The 26,177-nt window shown below is 44.4% G+C and overlaps 1 protein-coding gene across 4 annotated transcripts in view; it reads right to left on the bottom strand.

The window, feature by feature from the left end:
- The window catches only part of ZCCHC2 (zinc finger CCHC-type containing 2), a 48,770-nt gene extending 28,211 nt beyond the window's left edge, over window positions 1–20,559 (bottom strand). For 3 of the 4 annotated variants that reach the window (XM_076330414.1, XM_076330413.1, XM_076330416.1), the window contains exons 1-3: window positions 19,515–20,559; window positions 5,680–5,791; window positions 2,238–2,314 (exon numbers count right to left, since the gene is read on the bottom strand). In XM_076330414.1, the coding sequence (XP_076186529.1) occupies window positions 2,238–2,314; window positions 5,680–5,791; window positions 19,515–20,471 (1,146 nt within the window). In that variant the 5' untranslated portion in view covers window positions 20,472–20,559. The remainder of the gene's footprint in view (window positions 1–2,237; window positions 2,315–5,679; window positions 5,792–19,514) is intronic. The other variant, XM_076330417.1, reaches the window with a different exon arrangement.
- Window positions 20,560–26,177: the final 5,618 nt, after the last annotated feature.

The raw sequence follows: 26,177 nt of genomic DNA, 5'->3' as shown, positions 1-26,177 counted from the left end.
CTGGCTTACTGACTCAGAAAGAAGCCAGGCAGAAGGCTCTGTAATTATAGGACTTGTGTCAAACAGACATCATTAACTGCAAAAACCAGGTAGCAGAGAAAAGGACTGTAGGTCAGATGTACTGAATTGAGCTCTCGCTGCCATTATCATGAGTCAAGACCAAAAAAAAAACCCAAACAAAAAAAAAAACCTCTTTGTTTATGTTACCTATAAAATAATTTTACCTGCCTCAGGTTTGAATCTTAAATGGTCATATAGAAGTTGCTGTAGGGTACAATTCATAGAAAGTACTGCAAGTTACTAAATAAGTTACTCAAGAATCAGACAGCATTTTGGTATACGCTTGTATAAACTTTCAGTAGCTTATTGTTCTGACACAACATGCAAGTAGTAAAACAGCACCTTCACATGCATATTTTGAGAAAAAAGAAGTAAGCTTGGTTAGATGAGTGCTGCCTGGCTTTAAGCCCACTTCTGGGCTTAAGATTCCCATTACATGCATGGGAAGATTCTGTGTAATGGGAGTGGACATGGCAATTACAAACATTCATTTACTCCGAAGAGTTGATAGGATAACGTCAATCACCAACTGCCTTCAACTTAGTCCCCAGAAATGCCAACTACTCTTGGTGCCCTCAGTTGGGAAGCCATGACTGTAATTGCTGTTATAACCTTAAAAAAGCAGTGTCTGGGCAAGCACAAAATGATCTGCAGTGAGGAGCACAGTATATACCTGCACAGATGAGGAGAGGAAACTCTTTCCTAAAAGAACTGAGGTGGAGGAGTTTCAAGCTTACTCAAATACTTCCCAGAATATCTCCACATTCCCCCTTTAACAAAGAAATTCAAAACCACTGTCAAATCCGTCTATGTGCTGAATTTTCAAAATAGTTTTGTGACTTTAAATATTAACAATCCATATGGGCATTCTGTACAAACCTCTCCTACCTACTATTGTATTTTACCTAGTACTCAGTTCACAGAGTATTTGGACAAAAGATCTTTGACAAGGTTGAAATACTTGGGCAAGTTAACCTTTAAGACTTTGAAGGCTAAATTCCACATTACTGTCCTCAGCAAAAGAAGGGTGCAGAATTTTTTGCAAATTTCACCTTCAGACATGATCAACAACAAGGTATCTGTTGCCACTACTTGACTTCAAAAACAGAAATAGTACACATGTCAACTTAATTCTAATTTTAAGCTTCTAGTAATACCAGAAAAGACAAAACTCTATAATTCACAACTCTTTAGAGAATTCAATATCAAATTTTGGGACGAACACGTCAGTTTTCAGCTCAAAATGGCATTTTTTTAAGTTTGCCTCTTCAAAGAGCTCCCATGACCCATGTCAAATGGCCAGTTACAATGTTTCATCTAAAACATTATTTTGTTGGGGGAAAAAAGGTAAAATTTAACTCTATGTTCAAATAGAGTTTGACCAGAGTCACATCTATTGGCCAAATGACTCATAATGTTAGTCAGTCCTCGCTAAGAAAATTACTACTTTGATTCAATTAGAACATCGCCACCAACGGCCTCAGCAGCTATTACTTAACACCTACAGCCTTTAATACCAAACCTCAATACCGAATGCTTCTTTTCCAAAGTAGTAAGAAGCAGTATTTCAGTTTTGTTTAACATTCACTCACATTATTGTTTCATATGTTGCCTGTGGCTATTATAATACATGAAGACTATACTAGGTAGATCTTCAAGTTTGTTGACATTTTTTAGCTTGTTTGTTTTTACCTTAACAAACAAACCCCAAACAAACAAACCAACCAACCCCCAGTTTTGTCAAAACCCACAGGAACCATCCTCTTATGGTAAACATTCATGAAAGAGATTTAAGAGGACCATATGACTCCAAGCAATATATTACTGCAGACACAAGAACTGCGCTCCTATGCCACTTGAGCAAACAATCAACTGGTTTTAGAGTTCTTTGTAATGCTTACCCCAAACTAGCAAAAGCCAAGTTTCCTGAAGTGATGCCACACACCCAGCTATGGCCGGTGTTTTACACCTTCCCACCTTATGCCCACAATTACATAAAACACCTGATCTGCACATAGAATCCAAGAGAATTATAGGGTAATTCCAAGAATCTCTGAAGACCCTAATGTAATTCAAAACTGCCTTCTGAGCAGGTATTTGAAACAAGCTGTATATATCTACAATACATAGGTATCACGAAGACATTTACTTTAATATTCTAGAGCTTATTTGCTTACTTTGAACGTGTACTCCAAATGTTTGTCAGCCCTTTTTCTTGGTACTCCTTTCAGGGTTATCTTGTCAATGTGTACAGCTGAAAGAAAAACACCTTACTGTACACGCCAAAATTACAGTTTTAAAATGTATCTACTTACCTAGCCACTCTGAGAATTACTGTATGCCATTTACTGACTCACACAACCCCACTCTTTCTCACATGCTATTTTACTATAACAAACTGCAGGGGGCAGGTGGAGCCTTGCTCTCTACAAAGTATTTCTCTGGCCTGACCACAACCCCTTCATTGCAGATGATGGGAAACTGTGCATTACCCAAGAGCTTATTTAGACTGAAAGTCACATAAATACAACAATATAACCACTACAAGTGAAAAGACAATGAAAGGAAGTCAAATTGCATCTTTACTCCAAGAAGTAACAAGTGCTGATAAAAGCCAGTGACAGTGCCTTCCACATCCACGTTTCTGAAACATCAAGTAGTAATGAGAGCAAACTAAGGCAGAAGAACCACATTTCTGAAAGGCACTTAGGTGGAAGGAAACACTTGGGGAAGGCCTGAAGGAGACAGAAATGCGTGTTAGCAAACAGAAAATGAAAAGGAGAAGCAGAAGGCTACTACAATCGTACTGTAAAGAGTTATCATTAAATTGAACTGAAAAGGAAGAAAGGTACTTTAAAGTACTTGCTACTTTAACATTCCTTCCCCATAGCCTACTGTATTCAGGAATAGGCAAGTTCTGGCTGTGACCTGATAAGAAGCAGCACCATATGACTTTCAGGGTCTGGAGATTTTCTTGAGGGCACATAACATTGTTCAGGTAATACTCTATATAAAAATCCTCATGTAGCTGAGATGGGCTTTTCACTTTTCTTGCTATGCTGACCTAAGAATTCAAGAGAATTTTATTCCTTTACAAGCATGAACACATCTTTACATGTAAAAAAAATTATTTAAAAAACAGTTCGACCAGCCCTACACCATCAGTGCTTCCTTTCAATGCTTTTGAAACTTTTTCTTTTTTGGGGGGAGGTGGGAGGAGGGTGGTGTTACCAGCTAAAGTTTTCCTTTCAATTTTTAACTGCATGTTTACATGGGATATACTAGGAACTATGCATAACAATAAAAAATAATAATAATAATTAAAAAATCAACCTCCTACAAGTGTATGTTACAAAGCTTATTCTTGGAGATTAGCTAATTACCATTTCATCTAACTGAAGCATCTTTAATGAATTTTGTTAAAGTTACAATTATAGTATCATCCCCATCGAAAATGCCAGTTCTAAGAGAACTAAGTATTAGCAATTTCCTTAAAGGAATAATAAGCCAGCATATAAACCTATTGATAGCGTTACAGCTTCCAATTCTTTTAGTAGAGACTGACAAATACTGAGTGTGCTGGTGTTCACTGGTTGTAACCCTCTACCTGGGAGTTAGAGCGCTAAACAATCAGTTCATTTTTATCAGTTAATGAAGATTAATTATTACAAAGCAAAGAAATCAGATGAGCTAAGGATGCCAGACAATAACATACATCTATGTACTGTGAAAAGCCGAATGTTTGGTGACCTTAATTTTTACCTGTCTGGTATGGATAAAAGCACTGTTAGAAAAACGACTATGGCGTAACGTGAGTTTTGGTGCAGTAAAGTTTCTTAATGGCCAATGTTAAAATTGATACCATCAGCTGAATTGATATTCATAAGTTAGTTAAAAAGTTGATTCCCATGACTGGAACTGAGAATAGTGGTTTAAATTGCATTTCACTACATTCTTATATTTAGCATACATAATTATGGAAACTAACACCATTAACATTCACAGACAAGCTTCTTTTCTAATGAGATTATGTTTAAACTATTGAATGTTCTCAATGCTAAATATATTTGTCCTCAAGTATAAAGAAATTTTACCACCCAATGCAGTACCTTCAGCTTCCTTAACTTCTTTTTGTTGCTGTTGCATGCTTCATTGTAGTAAGTGATAAAACAGGTAATTACAGTGCTGCTGCACAGCTTTAGTTCCACAGTTTCAATAGACCACTTTAAAATTCTGTTTCCACAATCACATTTTAAATATTCTAAATGGCTAGACTGAGAAGAAATGTTTGAATATACAAGCCAACTGGGCGCGTTACATTTCTACATTTATTTTGGACACAACACATGCATTCAGGACGATTAAGTCAAGCATGTATACGTGACACTGCTTCCACTGTAAGTATGAGTTAAGATTTCTAAAAATCATATTCATCACAGCTGAGAATAAAAAACGTGTTTTATTATCATGTGCTATTTCTAACCCAGTAACGAGGTTTCTGTAGCAGGGACTCCCTTTCTATCACGTACCTATATAGCAAATATCACAAAATTACTCTGATCCTTCACTCTAGTTTCTAACTATGATAATACGAATGCTGAGAAGTATTTAAGCTCTTCGCTAGATTCAATTATTCAACTTTTCTGTGCTTCTGTTACTTAATTCAGGAGCGCTGCTAAAGAGAGTCTCCCTTTTGTGTTTCTAATTTGTGAATATGAACACTTTGAACTCTGTAAAAGGATTTGAAACAGGTTTGTTGTCTGTAATCTGCCATAATCTTTCTCTGTGTTTTTTTTCAAGGAATTAAAACTCTCAAATTGCCTGCCTTCAAAGTGTAATTAAATCTCCACAGTAGAGACAAAAGGACATTTATGAGGACAAAAGGAATAGCAATAGTTTTTCCAGATTGCCAGCTCTCCACTATCTGCAAGATAGCGTAGACTAATTTTGAGTAGACAAGTGATTCGCTAATCTTGTTGGAGAATAAAGGGTAAGAATAAATCTGTTTTCAATAAAGCTCCTTTCTTCAAAGAGAAGAAACTGTGCTGGCAATTGCACAGAAGAGTGCTGTTCACGCTCTGAAGCCTTGTTCTCATTCTCCCCAACAGAGCCAAAAGATGACTTACTTCTACGGAAAGCCTCTCACTTCTCCAAACTACCACTTGTACAAAACCTCCTAATACGTGTTTTTTCTTTCTTTGTTTGTTTTTTAAGACTAATCAAATACAACTGAATCAAGTAGCAAAAGCTATGCACTGTTTCACACTATCTTCACGTTTAGTTTTGCTTCAAAAATCGAAACATCGTTAATAAAATTGCATTAAATTTTCTTGTTTTCTCCCAAATTCCACCTCTTTTTTCAGGAGGAAGCCCATTTGCAATCAATTTTCATGCATGCAGTCACTAATAATTAGCAGCTAACAAGAATGACAACTTGTTACAATAAAGAAAAGACCAAGTAGGCAGCAGAGAAGCTATTATACTTACCAATCATTGCAGTTTCTCATTCAGATGAACAGCAAGACAGATGCAAGATTTCTACACCTCCAGGCAGAGTTTAGCATTCAAAAAAACCCCCAACTTTAAAGTGTTCCTCAAAAGAAACCTCAGACGACATACCTTCTCGCTGAGGTCTATGGGAAGCCATTGGTAGTCCATCATGAGGTGCTGTGGTTCGTTCTAGCAAACTGGTCTCATTACTTGACATGCAGTCACTATGGGAAAAGTCATTCTAAATTGAGAAGGAAAAAAACGGAAGCGTCTTAATAGAATGTATTATTATCAAAGCTTGCTCTAAACAGCAGAAATAAAAAAAAAAGTTCCTTATTTGGTGTTCTACAGGAGAAAAACCTGAAGCTCTTGGCAGTGGCAAAAAGGTGGTCATTAGCCATTTCAGTTCTTACTTTTTTATTTATTTATTAAATGTCAGCTATAACCTCCAATGTTTCACTGACCTTATTTTAAAAAGAGAACAGGGTGGGGGACAGATCACGTGCCTTTAGGGTATCTCAAGCTGGACGATTCAAGATTATTAGCTCAGAACTTCAGCGCTAATTTACTGTTAGTATGAACTCTTTCAATTACTAACCTGTGAAGTCATCTACTCACTACACTCTAAACACATTCTCCTCAATTATATTTATGCCCTGTATCTTCAGCCTGCCACCTCTTCTATGTAGGAAATCATGAACAACTGTTTGGACGGTCTGTCAGGACATACGGTCCTAACAGCTAAATCCATGCATCTCTTACTAACTAAACATTCAGAATGCAACCAGTTGCCACCAACACCCTCTCTTCCATAGAGAAAAGGACAGACTGAAAGCTCATCTCCCCCCACATTTGCATGCAGACTTCAAAATTAGATGCCAAGAATTACTACTGTTTTAATACAGTGCATAAGGAGGGACAGAACAGGAAGTTGAGGTGCTGGAGCGTGTCCAGAGAAGGGCAGCGAGGCTGGTGAAGGGTCTAGAGAACAAGTCCTGTGAGGAGCGGCTGAGGGAGCTGGGGTTGTTTAGCTTGGAGAAAAGGAGGCTGAGGGGAGACCTCATCGTTCTCTACAGCTACCTGAAAGGAGGTTGTAGCGAGGTGGGTGTCGGTCTCTTCTCCCAAGTAACAAGTGATAGGACGAGACGAAATGGCCTCAAGTTGCACCAGGGGAGGTTTAGATTGGATATTAAGAAAACTTTCTTCACCAAGAGGGTTGTCAAACATTGGAACAGGCTGCCCAGGGAAGTGGCTGGGTCACCATCCCTGGAGGTATTTAAAAGATGTGTAGATGTGGCATATAAGGACATGGTTTAGTGGTGGAGTTGGCAGTGTTAGGTTTATGGTTGGACTCAATGATCTTAAAGGTCTTTTCCAACCTAAACGATTCTATGATTCTATAAAATCATACATGACAGATAACATGGACAGATAAGTAAAAGAAGAAAGAACAAGTTAAGCTAACAATGATAAACTAGAGAAAAGTATTAGATGAGTATGGACTTCAAGTGGTTTCTCTAGGGTAACAAGAGTCTATATAATTTTTCCCAAATGAAGAGAAAACATTAATGTATCAATTTATAGGTTCTTCAGTAACCAGGTCTTGTTAAAAAAACCAAACTGACCAACCAAGCTAAAATTCAGAAATGTTTTAAAACATCCACTGACTTTAGATGCAACTGTTTTTGCCAGTTGACCAGTGTAATTCCATGTTTCAAGGAAACAACACATTGCCTTAAAAAACACACATCCATGATGAACTAGGAAATACTGGAAGTTACTAGCGAGTTTCTGGATTAATCTGTTTTAAGTGAGGCACCTCTATTTATCTGTAACAAGTAGTACAGCATATGAGCTTAGCAAGTACCTAAAAGCCATCAATATGCAAATACCATATTGATGGTAGCAGCGGCGGCAGCAGTGCAGAGGGGGAGAGAAGATGGTTCTCTGTTTAGCACCACAAATCAACCAAACACTGTTTTTTATTAAGCACTGGAAGCTAAAACAGTGGGTAGGTTTCTTGGGAAAGCTTTCAAAAGAAGCAAGTTAAACAGAGGACATTCAATGCACTGCAAATATTTAGCAACTGGTCAGCGTGAAAACTAGAAGGTAAATAAATACCTATCTTATTAGTAGCTCTATAAAACAAAATTCCTGGGAGAAATGGATACTTTTTGGAGTAGATGGATATTGAAAGTTCAAAGTCTGTTCCTCTCATTCAGGACGAAGAACATTGCTCCACTGAAAGACCTTCATAAAAGATGGGTAAAGGAAAAATATAAATCTTCAGACAGTATTCTCATTTTTAAATATAGGAAGCAAAAGATTCTGGAAGTAAGTGCCAGAATATATGTGACTTTTTTTTTTCCCCCTGAAGGACTTGTGCAACATGATGGGACAAACCAGCAGCCAAGACTAGTTTCCTTGTTTGGTACAGAGGACCCCAAGACTGTCACAACAGGCAGACCAGAATGAGGAAGCACAGAGGTGTCAAAAGACATTGGAATCCCCTTGCAATTTGTGAAGTCTTCAGTGAACTTCTTCAGATTTGACAGATGTACCAACTAAAGTTTGCTTCATCTTACTAAAGCAGCTTTACATCGTCTGTAGCGTGGGTACAAACTGTGGCAACTCCTAACAATACATTCAACTCCTTTAGGACCCAGTAAGCATACAGGCATCAAGCCTGCCCTAGGCATACTGTTAATCTAACTTTCATCAGTCACATCAACAGCAGTACACAATTAGCAAGTGAACATCTATGTGCCTTTAGACCGCACTACAGATGGTCTGAGGAACTGAATGACATCTTAGCTGTTTCATCTAAATCAGCGTATGGTTTGTGTTCTACACTGAGTGTCAGTTAATTTCAGGTTTCAAAGCAATCACTTAAAATACAGAGCATGCTTTGTTTCCTCGAGATAAAACTCACACCAGTCCCTAGTCACTCAGTAAACAATCTCAGCAAACTTAACTGACCAAAACAGTATTTTGTGCTTCAAACATCTAATAAATTATGAGCACAATGTCGGACTTGGAATAAGAAAGGAAAATAGCTGTATATCAACAAGATTGCATTTTAAGAGCTTTAGCAAATTTCCAAGTTTAGTTTAATTTAAAAAAAAAAAAAATCACAAGCATGCTCTGGAGAGCGCCACTTTCAGATCTCCTCAAAACTCCTATTGGTACTGTTTTGTCAGACATTTCATAACAACTGTGGACATAACCAAACCCAAATACTTCACTTTTTAAGTGTTAACTCCTGGTCATGCATTATTCACAAAACTGTTGGCATTTGAGCATTAAAGTTACCCTGTTAAAACTGTGATTCATTTAAGACTGTCCATAAAAAGCACTACAACTATGATTAACTGGCCGTGTCCAAACTACATAAGCTAACAAGTTTAGCACATATTTTGGTATGAGAGTGAGTGTCTTCCTGACATGAAAACAAACTACTGAACCAAGATTTCTAGAGAAGATCAATGTCAATTCTCTGGCAGAGGTAAGGTCTTCCTTAAACTACGGCCACACGCTTTGCCAAAAGCAGCTTTCGTATCTTTCTTCCACGCTGCATGCCGAAGACGACAGACATTTGGATTAACCCTGACAGAGTCTCTCAAACTATTCAATTTGTTTTACTTTTCTAAGATGTCTTTTTCCACCTCTGAAATCATGATCATAAGAGCTGAAGGCAGTGCTTCATTCATTTTAAGGAACAAGCTGAGACTTCCACCTACTCAAGTACTTTTTTTAAAAAATTCACAAAGGGATCTAAAAACAATCAAATTTAAAGTCAGACCTTCTTTTGCATTCAAAGTCAGGCTATTTGTGTTGATTAAGGGAAAAATAAATTACAGCCTATTCTAACAAATAATTGCTAGTTAAGAAGTCAAAGAAATTGTGAGCAGTTTTTAGAAGAGAGGTGTGGAAGTAAGATTTGCTTCAAAGACGTATTCTGCTCAGCTCATGTCAAAGAAGCATTAAATATTGCTGCTACACCTCCTAATACTAGAAAACTGCTTCTCACCTAGCATATACATCATCTTTGTAACAGTGTTCAAATATTTTTGCAGAGAATTATTCTAGAATGGTTACTTTTCTATCCATGGCAGCATTCGGTACCAGGTGAACTACATCCACGTTTGAAGACTCCCTCTAAAGTATTACATGGTTCAAACAAGACCTGACATCGATGATTTTATAAATCATCATAACTGTAAAAAAGTTCGTCATTTATTCACTTGAAAAATTCTTCACCTAGAAAATTAAACCAGTAATATGTACTGCATGCATTCTGTGAATGACAGCTCTCACAATACCTACTGGAATGCAGGATGTACTGTCTACCTCCGTCTAGGGTAATCCAGGGCAGTCATAGCTTTACCTTACAGCCTGCAAGGGTTATCTCTGTTACAGCTCCAGATCCTGTCTTAAGCTGCATTACAACTCTTCACATTTGGTGTTAGCTACTATGACAGTCCTACATCAAACACTCACGAGTAACTAAAATACAAGTGGCATTGTCAGAGCGGACAACTCTAGCATGGAAGTGACTGGAAAGTCTAGGCAGTCTGGAGGGCCAACGAATATTAAGAGTGACATCGTGGGTTGCTACCCGGTGCCAGTCACACCACACACACAAGTCCTTTAAAACTGGGTATGCTGCCGAGGAGTTCCTGTCGATGGTCATGCTGTATAGCGCTAATTGTGCTAGTCATTTCCTGTCAATGAATAAAATGTATTCACACAACACATGCAAGTGTAAGGTTAATTCTTGGATAAGCCTTTGTCACTGTAAGGCTTTCACATGTAAGGATTCACTGCAGCTCATAGTGCTGCTGCTAATGATTAAAATACAGTGAAGCAAGAAATGTGGGTGGCCCCAAACCAGTTGCCAGATAATTAATTTCATAATCGCACAGATCTTTGTGACAGGCTAGAGTATTAACTACATTTCTCCCAGAAAGTGAAATGAGCTAAGAGAACGCTCTAAAAATTGTCTGCTCTCACAATCTAGACCAGAGTTTTGTATCCAAGTCGTCTTTCCTCATATGGTTGAAAGCAAGTACCATATTAAAAAAAACCCCACCTGTCACTCGAGATGTTTCCCATGACTGTAAAGACAAGCCCCAAACGTCTAAAGTGGTGAGCCATCCTGCTCGGAAGGATGCTGCTCTGTATAACTAACGTGTGTGAGCAGAGCAAATCTCAGCTAGTCTATACATGACAGATGTCCAAACTCTGCCTTCTATTAACGTAGATGGCTGATCAAAAAATGTCATGCTGGTATTGGTTTGGCAGTATGTAATGAAATCTGTTATCGGATAGCCTACTAATCATCATGAGCAAGTGATTGATGCACATAAGTCTTCTAATGTTTGCATTGCACTTTCATAAAAGAACTATTCATGCATCAGCTCTGATGAGCACTAACAAGGGAAACCTGCTTACAGCAGCTGGACAGCTTGATTAGTTCTACATGCCCAAATATGAAAGCTTATTTTTCTGCAAGACTTCAGTAAACGTGCTGTTAGGGACAGCAGTACTTAGCCTTGCAGGCTGTGCAGATGCAAACTGGCACAGCTCATTCATTCATGTACAAGTGGGAACTGGCAAACAAAACCAGATGAAAGAAGGCATCTTGGAAGAATCAAGGTCTACCTCATGAGCATGAATTATCAACTACAGCATCTGTACCTCAGAGAAATTTGAGTGATGTCAGAATAATCATTAATAGATGCGGTGCCAGTTACAAGACCAAAGCCATGATCTGCTTGAAACAATCCTTACAAGCTACCACCCTTATTGCTTCACAACTGTGATACAGAGATGCATAGCTATGTAGCTATGTTAGCACAAAGGCTAAACATCACCTCTTCAGAAGCAACAATCAGCTGAAACTGCACGTGTACCTGTGTGCTGCTGAACCTTCTCTTGATGACAAGAGCAGCAAAGAGGAAGCCTTACCCAAGACTCTGTGCAACTATATCTGCACCGTAACACCTAATTCTTGCTGTTGCTTGAATATAGGGATAGAACTTTCATGCCATCTTATACTTAAATGGAAATTCAGCACATGCATTTAATACTCACAAATGCAAACATACAGGGCAGCAATGCTTCAAAATCTGTTTAATGTTGACAACTGTTGATGCAATAGACTTTCCCGTGCAAAAAATCTACTACTGTCTTGGGCAAGCTGCTAGCCAAATGCAAGATCAAGGCTGAAAACAATTTCCCAAGTGACACTGCTGCTAAGTTATGCTTCAGTTCAAGCTTTGAACTACGCAATGGCACTGTCCGATTGATTTGAGATGCAGAGAGCTGTCCTACAAGAGTAAGAACAGAATCGGCCTCAAGATCTAAGACCACAAAGATCTACCAAATGACCTCTCTTTTGGCCACAGCCAACAACTTAAATGCTTCCTTGTTAACTTATCTTTTCACATGCACAATCAACCTCCAGAACAATAATGCTTATTCCACATAGAATCACAGGCTGGAGAAATGGGCTGACAGGAACCTCAGGAAGTTCAATAAGGGGAAGCGCAAAGTCCTGCACCTGGGGAGGAACAACTACAGGCACCACACAAGCTGGGGCCTAACCCGCTAGAAAGTAGCTTTGCAGAAAAAGACCTATACATATAAAAATGTATATAAATACATCTGAAGGGAGGGTGCAAAATGGATGGAGCCAGGCTCTTCTCAGTGGTACCCAGTGACAGGCCCAGAGGCAGTGGGCACAAACTGAAACACAGGAGGTTCCCTCTGAACATCAAGAAACACTTTTTCACTGTGAGGATGACCGAGCACTAGCACAGATTGCCCCGAGAGGTTGTGGAGTCTCTGTCCATGGAGATACTCAAAAGCCGTCTGGACATGGTCCTGGGCAACTGACTGTAGGTGGCCCTGCTTGAGCAGGGAGAGGTGGTGGACAAGACGACCTCCAGAGGTCCCAGCCAACCTCAGTCATTTTGTGGTTCTGTGACCAGACATAAAATCCCATAAAATGCAAAATAAAAGCCTGACTGGCTGAACATACGGTTCAAACAGATAATGTGCAACTGCCCTATTAACTCGTATCTAGTAAGCTGGACTGCATAGAGAGAACGCACAGTTGCCCAAGAGTACTTCAAGGCATATTTGTTTAGTGAAACTATTTTAAGAGCTCACCTGTAAAAGGCAGCAACAAAACACTACAAGGGAGACAGAAACCTTTTGAAAAAACATCAGCTGATTCAGGGAGGAAAAGCACACCATATGACAGCTTCAGCAATCACATATTGACTAACTTGTAGCACTGTGAAATCATGACAATGTTGAGACAAAGGGCATACCAAGCTCTTACACAGCATTACAACTTCAGCTATCAAGGCCTGGTGGCAACGACACTTGAAGTACCAGACATATCAGCTACAGCAATGATTTACAGTGCTGGGGGAATACCGCACCTTGCGTTTGCTAGAAACACAGCACGTTCTTTCTTTAAGTCTCATCTGCATCTGAGCTTTTAACTGGACTTAAACCACAGTTTCAGTCCAACCTAGCTAGCCCATGACAAAGTAGAGAACTTGAAGCTAAAGCCAGCAATGTAATAGTTCAGATGTTACTGCATCGCCAGTTGGTTTCTCATCCAACAACTTTGTATAACTTCAGTACCATTACAGTTGTCTGTTGAGTGAATAAGAAGAAAGTTACTTGAATGTATCAGTTCAGACTTATACAAAAAATTATTCTCACAATGGCCTAGAGTGACGGAAAGATTTAAAAAACATTTGCCCCTTAAGAGTGGTTCACTGAAGTACAATTAGTACTGAGAAGAGACAATGTCTTCATTACTACTTTTAACTACTGGCAGAGGGTAATATGTCATTTTGTCCAATTCTTGAACTCAAGAGGTCTAAGCAGCATAGTTTAAAAGTATTCTTTCATGTATGGCAGTTCCAAATAACAGAAAATCTGTCATGTTCTTATCTCACTCTTAAGACGCTTCTCAAGGCATTAAATCTCCTTTCACTATTAAAAGTATTTTTACTTTCTTCTCCCAAAAAGGACAAGATTAAGAGGTTGAGGAAAGGCAAGAAGCTCACGAGGGAATGCAGTTTCCAGCCAGATCTCTGAGCTTGTCCTCTGCAAACTTCTGTCTCTGAAAGTATAAACCCTTAGACTTGGAGGATACTACAGAAATTAACCAAGTCTTGGAGGAAAAGCAGACATTTAGTATTAGTTACAGTTAATGGAGAATCAACTGTAGTGTTTCCTAGGGCAGCTATGGCTAGACACCGATATTGGCAAGTAAATGAGGTGACAGAGATTTAAGCAGACAGAATCCTACAGACTTCAGTGGTTTCATAGATACAGCCATCTTACTGCTGTTGTCTGCATCCTTTCCTCCAGCTCTTTAGAAAGAGCTGAGAGTCCTCGGTACTCCAAGCCCAGCGAGATCCTGCTATCCACAAGTAAGTCAACATTGGGCAACACTGAGAACCAGACCACAGCTTAACAACAGTAATCTAAGTGCAAGCACTAGGAAGTCATAGGTATCTTTCCAATGCCCTCAGTGCTCATTTAGTATGTTGGAGACAAAACTGGCATGGAAAACAGCGAGAGGCTGATTAACCCTGGTATAAAGGGACTGGGCAAGGCTACAAACTCACCTTGTCCTAACACCTCATATTTAGAACTACTACACGACTAAAACAACTGAGAGCAGTGAAAGTTTTTACTCCGCAATTTCCTGGAGCATTAGCATGCACATTTAGACAGAAGTCTTTCATTTTAGGTATTGTCTTTTATCTAGTTATGACTTCCTTTCCAGAAGACTTCCAGTAAATGTTTCTGGAAATCCTTAACTCCTGCTTGGAGGCAGAGAAATTCCTGTTCAGAGACAAGGGTGTTAGGTTCACTGAAGGAGCCGGAATACTTTGTATCTCAGTATGCAAAACTTGTAAAACATTCATATTTTCCTGGAGCATACCACCATTTAAAAGATCTTTGCCAAGAGTAAAATGACATTTGTTATCTTTCTGCCTCTTATTTAAACCAGACTCTGAAGACACACTTTTCCTTATACTCAATTCTAGGACACTAAAAAGAGTGCACTGCAACTTCAAAATGGGAATGCCTGTATTTTTGTTCTCACAGACAGAGCTCTTAGATTCTAAAATTAAGATCTACTACCTTGTTCTGCTGCAAGTCACTGAAGATCAATTATAAAAGCACTCTTCTAATTTGCAGACAAAACATCCTATAAATAGAAGCCTACTAAGAAAAATACTCTGTAAATAGAAACTTTCCCTTTGTTTGTAAGTAGAGACTTTTTCTGTAAAGAATCCTCCAGCCAGCTAATTATAACACTATTCAGCAAACCATTATCTCCAGGAGATTGCTTGTTTCAACAGAACCTTAGTTCTGTTACTGTCAAGTATGCCTGATTAAATGTTCCAGTGTCTAAAGCAAGCCACATTTATTATGTTAGCACATATTCAGACCTCCTTCAATATTTCAGCATTCTGATCTCAGATCTTGGATGGGATGGAGCAAGATAAGCAATAAAATCAAACAGCTTTGATACCGATACACTTATTAAACAAACATAATCAATACAAGAATTAAGCTATGTGTTCTGTTACTTAAACCAATACATATAGTGGTATCAGCACTCTTTGCACATTAATGCTTGTTTTATGACTACAGATGTGAATGCTGCTAGTTTATTCTTACACTTCAACTTTAGATTGAAAGTTCATATTCTGCATAGCTTAATGTACCAATGACTTTTTTTCCAAAAGGTGTTATTATAAACTACACCTTCATTTAAAAATCTGCAAATAGTATCAAGTGTTTCTACCTGAAGTAAAAAAAAAAAAAAAAATTCAGAACACTTTCTTAAAGAAACACAGTTTATGCAATTATAAGGCAATCCTACCTCTGCCCATCCCACTCCAACAGTCCTGTCTCCTACAACTTTTGAATTTATCAGCCATTTCCAGCTAAATTTGTTAAAATGTATCACTAAGAAATGCTAAGTTCTTAAAGGATCAGTAAAATAGGAGACCAAAAAGAGCAGCAATCCTACTAATCCCTTGTCAAGAAGCAACTTTAATGTGATGGCACAGATCCTATCCAGAAAACATAATCCAAATCATGGGAAAAAGCAAACTGCTTTATGTTCTAGTAAATCACCCACAAATTCTTTGTAGGCGAATCTCTCTAGTCCTGCTGCTCATTATAACTAAATGTTATAGCTCCTGGAAACCTCAAACCAAGACATTTTGTTAGATATGCCACATGCAATAACATAGTCCTTGCCCTAAGGAATTCAGAACCTAAACTTGACAAATAAACTACCTGGTTCAATTCCAGGTCTGAACTCCACCACCTCCGTAGGTTGACTTCACATCACCGTTGCTTGCCATAGGTACATATTATGTCATAGGTCATGTGAACAACAGCTCTCCTACCACCTCCAGGCCGTTCAGAAGACATGAGCTGAGAAAGCCCGGGAGTGTTAAGAAGACCAGAGCTGGGCTAGCAGCCTCTCAGCACAAAACTTCTCTTGTGGTTTACCTGCTCGATAAACCGGGCACACCACAGACCCTCTCGGGACAGGCCGTGCTCGCGGCAAAGCCTTCCCGCAAAGACCCCAGGGTCTTCCCACGCCCTAGGCTTCCCCCCCCGCGGCTCTCCCTTCGGGAGAAGGGCTGCGGGATCCCAGGCGTTCCGGGCAAGGACAGCTCCTCGGACCGACGCCCGGGCGGGGCCGCGGCGGGGCTCCGGCAGCGCCCGGCGGGAAGGGGGGGAGGGGGGGAGGGCCGGCGGGACGCCCCAGGCCCACAGCAGCGGGCGGCACGTGGCGGCACGCCGCCCTCCCATTGGGCGGCCGGGAGCGCGGGCCCCCTCCACCCTCCGGGGGCGGCGGGACCGGCGCGTGATTGGGCCCACGCGCCGCTACGTCGGTGCGGAACGGCCGAGACCCTTCTCGTTATGCAACAGAGGGCGCCTCCCCCCCCCCGGCGGGACGGAAAGGAAACCGCCCTGCGGCCACGTGACCAGGAACGCAGGCTCCGCCGCCGCCATCTTGAATGGGGGCGGGAAGCGCCGGTGACCATTAGTCACCGCATCCCTGGCCGGGGAGGGCTCTCGCGGAGCGGCTCGGCGGGGACCGGCCCTTTCGCCGCCATCGGCACGGTGGGGGGGGAACAGGGGCTGTGCCCTTACGGGACGGGGAGGCGCCATGATCGATCCGGCCTCCCCGCAAACAAAGCGAGAGGTCACCCGCCCCCCCCTCCCCCGGCCGTTCTCAGGCCGGGAAAGGGGAGAAACCTCCGGAGCGTTACGGTGCTCTTTGGGTTGGGGTCCCGTGTCCCGTCCCGTCCCGTCCCGTCCCGTCCCCTTAGCGGTTCTTCTGCCCTCGCAGAAGCTGGCTGTCCCTATTTAACGGGGGAGGAGAGAGTTCAAGTCCCCCTTCCAGGTGCGGCCATTGCAAAACGTGACAGGAACCGCCTGCTCCGGGCACTTCCCGTGCCGCCGTGAGGCGCGGCAGCAAGGCGGCCAGCGGGCTGGCCCTTGGGGGCACGGCCCAGGCCAGGGAAGGCTGGAAGGGCGCAGGGCACCGCGAACATCCGAAGGGCGGGAGGTAAAGCTGCTCGTGCTGCACGGCTGCTGCCTACACGGCCACAGAGCGGGTTATAACCACAGAGGGAGCCCAGCCCTTCTGACCCGCGGGCAGCGGAAGAAAAATTCAAAGAGGTCTTTCTGAACCGTTTTAGTTCACAAATGCAGAGCCCTAAAGGCACTTAAATTTCAGAGATTAAAGGAGGATAAAAAGCCTGTGGACACCTGACAGGATTTGAAATCAAGTCCAATTTAACAGTACACCTGCATTTTGCCGGGGAAGCCTTTAACACTACTAACTCCATTTCCTCCAGCATCTTACCTGCGAGGGTCCCACTCTCCCTGCGAACGTGAACTGAAAGTACTCAGCAGAAACCCATCAATCCCGCTGTTCCCTGTCAGCCATTATTTCCCGGAAGAGGCTGTGCTGTATTTACAATTTAACCATTAAGAAAGGAAAAAAAGGCCTACAGAAGGGATGCCGTTTCAGTCCTGTGTGGACTAGGGAATATGTGATGTGCGTGTTCAGCCAAGCTGACTCGGGTCTCTCAGTGTTCCCTGAGTAAATGAAACCACCACAACTTGGAAGGCTGCTGTTATGCTGAAGCCAGAATGCTGCACAAAACAGACTTCAATTCCAGTAGTTCGTGAGAGCCTGATCTCCTAATGCATTTGGTGGGACACACTGGGCAGCTACAACTGATGTGCCAGTTTCAGGCAGGGGGTATGTTTCCAGTTATTAGCACTTTAAACCCAGCAAGTAGTGTCCCGTCTTACCACTTCCTGCAACTCGATCTTCTCCTCCTAAAGATGGACTTCCAGGATTCATTTTGGGATAGAACTAGACCTGATGCAGGTCAATGAGCCGAAATAAACACTTTTTGGTCTTACACTACAAATTCATTATGATTTCAGTACCATAACTTCTACCCACTAGTTTATGACCTGCCAAATGTGCTTTGGCCTTAAAATGATACAAGCATTTACTTAAGGTATTTGAAGGCTTAGAAAGTCATCCCTGTCTCCTCTGAGTACTTCTCAAGAGCATATCCTGTCTTTACCAAACAGAAAAAGGAGCCATTCCTTCCGTATGGCAGGCAATGTAAAACAGTTTGCTAGGAGTGGCTGAATTGGATAGCACTGTGAGCAAACTTAGAAACAAAATCCAAAAACCCCAACCCTTACCGTTTCGTACCTTTTTCTGTTAAGTACCCGATGAAAACCTGATGCGTTTAGTTGAACAGCATTATAAACACCTATCTTCCAGCCCTTTCTTCCCCTTTGCACGAGAGGCCATCTATAGACCAAAAACTGCAGAGCTCCAAGATGATGGCTTGGTTGCATAAATATGGGGCAGATTTTAAAGCCAACGCTCATCAAGAGGGCAGCAATGAACGGCACTGGGGGAAAAACTTAGTTTAAACACAGCTGCTGCACAGGAGAATGCTTCAGTGGCACTCACTGAAAGTCTTCATTCTCAGTGACAGCCACCTTCTAGCAACAAGTGGCACATCTGCTTCCAAGATGTGCTTTGCTGTTTCCTGACAGCCACCCAGAAAATCAGCTTTTCTCTGAACAGAAGCTCCAGCTGTGACATCTTAATTTGCTCCTTTAGTGGAATGATTACCACCCCTTCCCAAATGTCTTCAGCCACCTTACTGAACATGGCTTTTCAGAGAACCAGCCTTAGAGCCGCTGACCCCTGACTGCTGCCCTGATCCTTGCCAAGTCCAAGCGCCTAAGTCTCATTGCGGGGGGGAGGGGGACACGGACAGACAGGTTCCATATAAAAATTATTTCAATGCGCTCTATTGTTTTAAGCCCCTAGAGAACACTCTCTTAGGCCATACGGTTTCTCTCTAGCATTATTACTATTTTTACAAGTTCAGTCAAGCTGTCGCTTGTACTTTTGCATCGTGCAACTTCTTCAGTGGCCTACAGTGTACGAGGCAGCCAGTCAAGCTGTGGCAGTACTCTGCACCCTGCGCTCCAGCAAGGCAGGATTCAAAAAGCAGTGCTCCAGAAAGCATAGCAGGCCAGAAAAAGAAGTCCTCCCTCCCCAGTTCTACTACGTCATAGTCAGGCACTGTTACGACACAACATGAAATTTGTACTAGACACTCTACAGCAGCTTGTGGGGGTGGCCGGGGCCTACACTGCCGGGGGGCGGGGGGAAATAGGACGAGCAACGAGGCAAGACGGGAGGGGCCACATCCCAATGGGGGGCTTCGGGGAAAGGCAAGCGGCCGCCCCCAGCTCCTAGAAAATCGGGAGGGGGTGAAGGAAGGAGGAGGAAACCGCCTGATGAGATGGCGCAGCGGGAAGAGACCAGGACGCGGCGTTACCTGGCCTTGGTGGCGGCCGAAGCCCTCCTCTTCCTGGTCCCCGCATAAGGCCCTCCGCAGCCGCTCCAGGTGCTCCCGCAGGGTGACCCGCTGGTGGAAGGAAAAGGCCGGGTGCAGCGAGGCCATGGTGAAGAGCAGGAGCAGCTCCTCCTGCGCGCCGAAGCCCAGGCCCTGGGCGGCGGGGAGGCTGGCCTGCCCGTTTTCTCCAGCTCCGTCCATCACCACCACCACGTCCTCCTCCTCGGCCCCCTCCTCCTCGGCAGCGCCCGCTTGGGGCCGCCGCGCCGGGCAGCTCTGCAGGATGGAGTCCACCTGGGGCAGGAGGCGGTGGAGGCGGCCGGCGGCCTCGCGGTTCTCGGAGCCCAGCAGGGCCAGGTAGACGATGAGCTTGGAGCGCACGGCCGGGTCGCGGAAGTCGCCGAGCTGCCCGGGGTCGCTGAGCCCGTTGGCCTTTGCCTCCGAGTCGCGGAGGCAGTGGTAGTCCTTGCGGGCCAGGTCTTCCAGACAGGAGCCCAGGAACCGCAGCTCCAGCGGGTTGCACAGGTCCAGCAGCCCCACCATGAACTCCAGCCGCTGCGCCGAGCCCAGCACCAGCCCAAACCACTCGTACACCGTCTCCTTGTCGGTGCGGGCCGCCGCCGAGCCGGGCCCGCCGCCGCCGCCGCCCGGAGCGGTGAACGCGGCGGCGGGGGGCGGCGGGCCAGGCCCAGGCCCCGGCCCCGGCCCCAAGCCGTGCAGCTGGCTCGGCCTCTCCAGCCCGCACCCCCTCCCCGCGGCGGCGCCTCCGCGGGCCGGCGCCCGGGGCACCTGCTGCAGCTGGAGGTGACAGTCCAGGGCACCGCCGGACTCCTTCAGCCCCAGCCCCGCGGCTGCCGCTGCTGCTACTGCCGCCGCCGCCTCTTCCGCCGCCGCCGCCTTGTGGCTCGTCTGCTTCAGGGGCAGCTTCATCTTCAGCATCCTCGGCACGGGGGGGACGCGAGCATCCGACGGGGCCCGGCTCCGGGACGGGGCCCGGCCCGGCAGCGGGGGGTGGACGGGGACGCGGCGCGGCCGGGGGCGGCGGTCAGGAGGAGCCGCTCATGCTGCCGCGGCCCTGCCGGCGCGGGAGAGGCGCGCGCAGGGGCAACGGTCCCGGCGTGTGCGCGCGTGGGGAGCGGGCGGGAGAAGGGCGGGCCTCGCTCGCGGCGGCGTCTGCGGCTCCCGCAGCGGTTCCCCCTCCCCCCCTTCCCCAGCGCCTGTGCGCGCGCCCGGCGGCCCTCGCGCGCGCGCAGAGCCGGAGGCGGCCGTTGGCGCTCGCGGCCCCGGCCGGCGCGGACTGAGCCCGAGCTCCCGGCGGGGGGCAGGGCAGGGGGACACGGCCGAGAGGGGGCGGGCGGAGCGCGCCTCTCCGCCTATCGGCGCCGCCGACGTCACCGCGCTCGCCAGCGCGCGCGGCGCCCGCCGCTTAGGCCGGGGCCTGGGCAGGGCGGCGCTGCGTGTGGTGGGCCTGGGCCTGCGGCAGCCGCCGCGCCTGAGTGAGGGCAGGGGAGCCGGCGTCCCCTCTGCCCACGGCAGGCGCTGGCGCCCAGGTCGTGAATAAGCGGAGGTCGGTTCCTCCGCGGGCGCCGCAGCCCAGCTCGCTCCGTGCCGCCGGGCGGGCCCGGGGCCGAGGCCTCGCCGCCGCTCGCAGTCGGGAGGTGCCCGGCCGCGGGCTCCCGGAGGCGAGGCAGCCCTCGCTTCCCTGGCTGGGGCTGTCTCTCGCCTCCTAATAAGCGGAAAGCGGTCGCGCTTGACCCCGGGCCGCGGGGGCCGAGCTGGGCGGCTACCCCGACCCCAGGGCGGCGCTTTGAGGCGGGGGCGTGCTGGACGGTGTGACCGCCTCCGCCGCGGGGCGGTCGGTATCGGCGGCCTGACTCCTGGCTGAGCCTCGCGTTTGCCTAACGAGTTCAGTTACGTGCGCAAATGGGAACAACTCAACAGTTCACCTGAGACCAGTCGAGGAACAAACCGCCCTATCTCCTAGCTAAAAGATTTTCCTGAGATAAGACCCCGTGTCGACTGATGACTGGGCTTTGGTGTGCAGAGGCACGTGGAGTTACCCATAGCTGGCAGGACGGGGCACAAAGCTGTGCCACGCCGATGGAATAATGCTAATTACAGAAACATAGCTGCAACAGGCTTTTACAATTCTAGGGCAATCGAAACTATTACTATTGCAAAATGTCTCATTTTTTAATTACTACTGTTACAGTATCGTGGCTTTCTACCAGGCAGTTTTACAATAGGGAAATACAGGGAATTTTACAGAAAAAAAGTACGGCAAAACAGCTTAGGGATAGTCCATCATGAAATGGCAGGCTTGCTTCATTCCCATTCCCCCTGTTCTGCTCACAGCTGTTGTGATCCACAAGGACGAGGAGCCTACAATTACAAGATTAAGCAGCACTCTGAGTAATCAGAAAGTTGCAATGCTCCTTGCTTCGGTTCCCATACATTTACATAAAGACAGTGTATTTGCAAACAGAATCAAGCCCGTGGCTTGCAGAACAAAACGGTGAAGAATAAAATGTGTTTTAATTACAATTATGCAAAGCAGCATCCCTGAACTGCTTACAGCAACAATGTATAAATTGCCAGCGCTAACTCCCCCTTATCTATCTGTCCAGAAGCCAATCGTGCTACAGTGAAGGAGCCTGCTCGTTGAACAACTGAGTAAATGTCACGCAGATTACAATAATCTTGTACGCATCGCTGGGATTTGCCACAGAGCAGTCCTGAGTAGTGGTTACAGACCGAACCATATCCTGGATTTTTATATATATGCAGCAAGCACATGTATTTTATTTTAAAAAATTAAAGGACTAACTTGTAGGTACCATATGTTAGGTTTATACGTTCCTAATTGCTGCTTGATCCTCTTCCGGTAACACGGACGGACTCGAACCTGACTCACTGCAGCTCTCCTCGCTCACTAGCATCACGGCAGCGCTGTCACTGTCGTCACGGCCTCGTCCAGGACGTGTGGCTCCAGGAGCGTAGCGGGGAGTGGGAAATGGGTCAAGTCCTACCCTTTCGTCCCGGACTGCCAGCAGTTCTTTGCTGGTTCCAGGACCGGGAAGGTGAAGAATAGGCGCAAGAAGTCTCATAAACCCATTTTATCCTCTTTTATTTTATGCTGTTTGCTGGTTAGGGCCTGTCTGGGCCCGCGAATCATTCCTACAGCTATTAGTCAAAGCAGCTATCATAATACCCCAGGATAATATTTTCTTACATTGTCATTATGAAGTAGTAATTCTAGAATTACAGCAATTCTTGTCGTATTGTCGTTACGGTTTTTTTCAAAGAAAAATTACCGTGACTATCTCAGGGGATGTGCCAAGCTGGAATCGTGGAAGCACAGAAAAGAGGCATGAGGTTTCTGCTTAGTAATTTGAACAGATATTTAGTCTGAATAGAATTTGCAGGATCAGAATTACAATGATCTGAATGTTAGAAATAACATTTCCTACTTTAACAATACGTGATTCAAATCAAATGTGACATAGTTCCAAACAGGTAACACCACAGAGAGTGGAAATGGAATTTAATTTTGGGGGAAGGGGAGGAGGGGGATGACAGAAAGGGAAGGTCTGCTGATCCATTCGTAAATCCACAAAGGTAAGATAAATTGGACACGCACGAGGGTAATGGTTGAAAGTACACTCCCCGAGTCCAGAAAATACTTGAGCCCATCCCTATTTGCCATAGTTCCCAAGCGGATATTTAGTTTCACAAATAAGCTTAGGAACCTGATTAACTCAGCCCTTCTTAAGTTCCCCTTTCTTAACGGCTTCAACTATGATACTTGAGAAAAACAGATTTGAAAGATGTGAAGTCAGGAAAGAAAAAAAAAAAGGAAAAGGAATAGCATGAGAAAGCAAAAAGAAGACAAAGATACTCCAGGTATATTCTGAAATACTACTATTTCAGTAGCTGAGGGAGGTGGCGGCAAGAAAGAGGACAATGTGGAAAGAGAACTGAAACTCCGGTGCCCAAGTGAAACGAAAGTGAAACCCAGGGCTGTGAATGGAAGAAGGACACCGTGGGGAAATGCACGAACACTGACAAGCCAGCACGACAGGAGAGGCTGCTATAAAATTTGACTTGCCCAGGGCAGCTGCCCTTGAGGTTTTTTAATCTGATTTTCTTAAAAAAAAGTCTAGCTTGCATAGATCTTTAATGACTGTTGGCCCCACGGTCATGCTGACTTAGGGTGAGCGCGGTACAGAGCCTTAGAGGGAAAAACACATCTGTAACCTCTCTCTAAGTTGAAAGCCAGATGAACTCTGATGCAACACAGAGCAGGCGGAGGAGCAGGCAGGACGATGCTGCCGGTTTGGGAGCCCCGCACCCCTGCTCTGGGAAGTGGCGCTCGTTAGAGTGCAGCAGGGGTCCGGTCTCGTGCCCCAGGTCAAGGGCCAGAAATGAGCCACGTGGAGCAAGATGCCGTGTCCAAGAGAGTCACCATTGCCACAACTCGATTTGCAGTAATAGGACTAGTGACTTCCCTGAGTCTTCCTCCACCTCGACAGCACAACCCCTGTTCAAATCGTCAAAGCCTCGGAGCCTCCTGAGTGCACAGAGGCTTCACCGCTGATCTAGAAATGTTGTCCTTGGTGATAGATCCTTCTGTGAACCTGGTTGCCGCAGGCTGCTGGCTCAGCTTTTACGCCTGGCTGCGACCATCACAGTTTGGATGAGTGAGCGGTGGAGAGCACACAGGCCAAGGAGCCCCCCGTGTTTCCTGTACTTTGTGTGTCAGCACACTGCGTACAGGCAGCCACAATGTGTCTTCTGAGTGTAACGGCCGCCCTCACTAAGTTCTTACAAAGAGGTTATCCGCATTTTGGGGTTTTTGTTCAGCAGGCCTAAAACTTCTCCAGCAATGCTTTTAGGTGGGAGAAAGCCATTAAGAAGAATAAAAAGCACGACGCTGGGACACTGGACTGAATGCTGAAGCTAAAGGAGGAACTAACAAAGTAACTTTCAACACTATCCACATACATTTATTTTGTGTTTTAAATTACCCTATTTTTTTCAATATTGACTTCTGACCAAGGCAGTCAGAGATTTTCTGTTAATTTCAGCAACGTATAAACCCAGTTTCGTAGTCTCCGTTTGTTTGTTCCTCAACCACTACTAAGGATCTGCTAAACCTTGTTTGTAAGGATGTGAATGAGGTTAATCTGTGGCCCCTTTAAAAATCAGATAAGGAAGCTGTAGGCTGTACGTATAAAAAAATATATATTTTTTAGGGTGTATATATATATTTCATAGAGAGTAGTATATGTATTTTTCATCTATAACAGCATATATATGTTTTTTTTCACGTTGATACTGTTGCCCAGCTACTGTCTCTGCTATTAGCGTTTTCACTTTTACAAAAAGCTGTAACAAATGCTCAGTGAGGATCTTTGCATGGATTCCCATACTACAGGGTAGAAGGTACGTAAATAAGGAAACAAAAAGCCTCCCTTCTTCCCTTCTTCCCTTCTTCCCTTTCCCAGACTGTAGGAAGATCAACTGCCTCTTTATACAAAGTTTGCAAATGTGTTTAATTCACTGTCAGTAATATGGACTGTAGTCAGGTCTCTCAGCCAAGCTCCCGAGGTGTAAGGGAATGGTTTCAGGCAATGTCACACAAATAGCACACAAAAAACAACCTGGAAGAAAATATAAGTTCCCTGATAAAGCTTTGAAGCAATTTTGCTGACTCATGATTTGTCATTTATCTCACGATAGTTGGCATTTTTTTTTGACTATCTATCTTACCATTTGTGAAACAGGAGGTAGTTACCTTTTAGCCCTGAGATCTGGCAGAAAAAGTCTGGAGAACATGACAACTTGAAATTCGCTAAAAATAAAACCTGACAAATCAATAGGTTGTTATTACTTATTTTTTTATTCTTATTGCTTTGATGGGTTTTGAATATTTGAGCTGGCTTATTCTTTCTTTGGGCCTCTTTCAGCAGAAGTTGAACAAGCTTATATTTGAAAACTAAAGATATGTTTAAGAAATGACATTTTTTTAATATGCATTTATGGAATGAAGACAGGCATTTTTAGGACTTTATATTCAATATGACTAGTAAAATGCAGATGACCCGTAGTCCTAATTATGTCAGCATCCTGTGCAGGAATAAACACACAATTCTAAACACAGTTTAAACAATTTCAACATAGTTTTGGATTTAAAGTTGCCGAAAAATAAGTTTAGTGTAGGCAGAGGGTGTGTTCCCAGGATCAACTTCATGATGAAAGACTATTTCTAAAGTCAAAGTTGTTGGTTATTCATTTGCAAAGGTCACCTATCCCCAGGCCTCTTTGGCAAGCTTGCCAATAAAGGTACTCTTACGAAACACGGTTGCAAATTTCAGCTCACTGTTCAAGGGAAGCTGAACTGAGGCTGCAGCCTTTCTTATACATAACTGTCAAAGGTGAATTACTACTATGTTCAGCTGGATGCAGCTCAGAAACATATGAAGGATGGAAACATTACCAAGCTGCTGAGATAGGGGGGCCTATTTCAACTTCTGGGCAAATGGAGCGGGCTCCTTACCTGCACGGCATTCCAGCCCATGGTACGCGTGGCAGTCTGTATCGGTTTGCTTTTCTCCATGTAAAATAATAAATAAAAGTTATTGA

The sequence above is a fragment of the Aptenodytes patagonicus genome, chromosome 2, assembly GCF_965638725.1.
Source record: "Aptenodytes patagonicus chromosome 2, bAptPat1.pri.cur, whole genome shotgun sequence".
Classification (NCBI taxonomy): domain Eukaryota; kingdom Metazoa; phylum Chordata; class Aves; order Sphenisciformes; family Spheniscidae; genus Aptenodytes; species Aptenodytes patagonicus.
The sequence above is the reverse complement of the archived record's forward strand: the minus strand, read 5'-3'. Positions and strand labels throughout refer to the sequence as shown.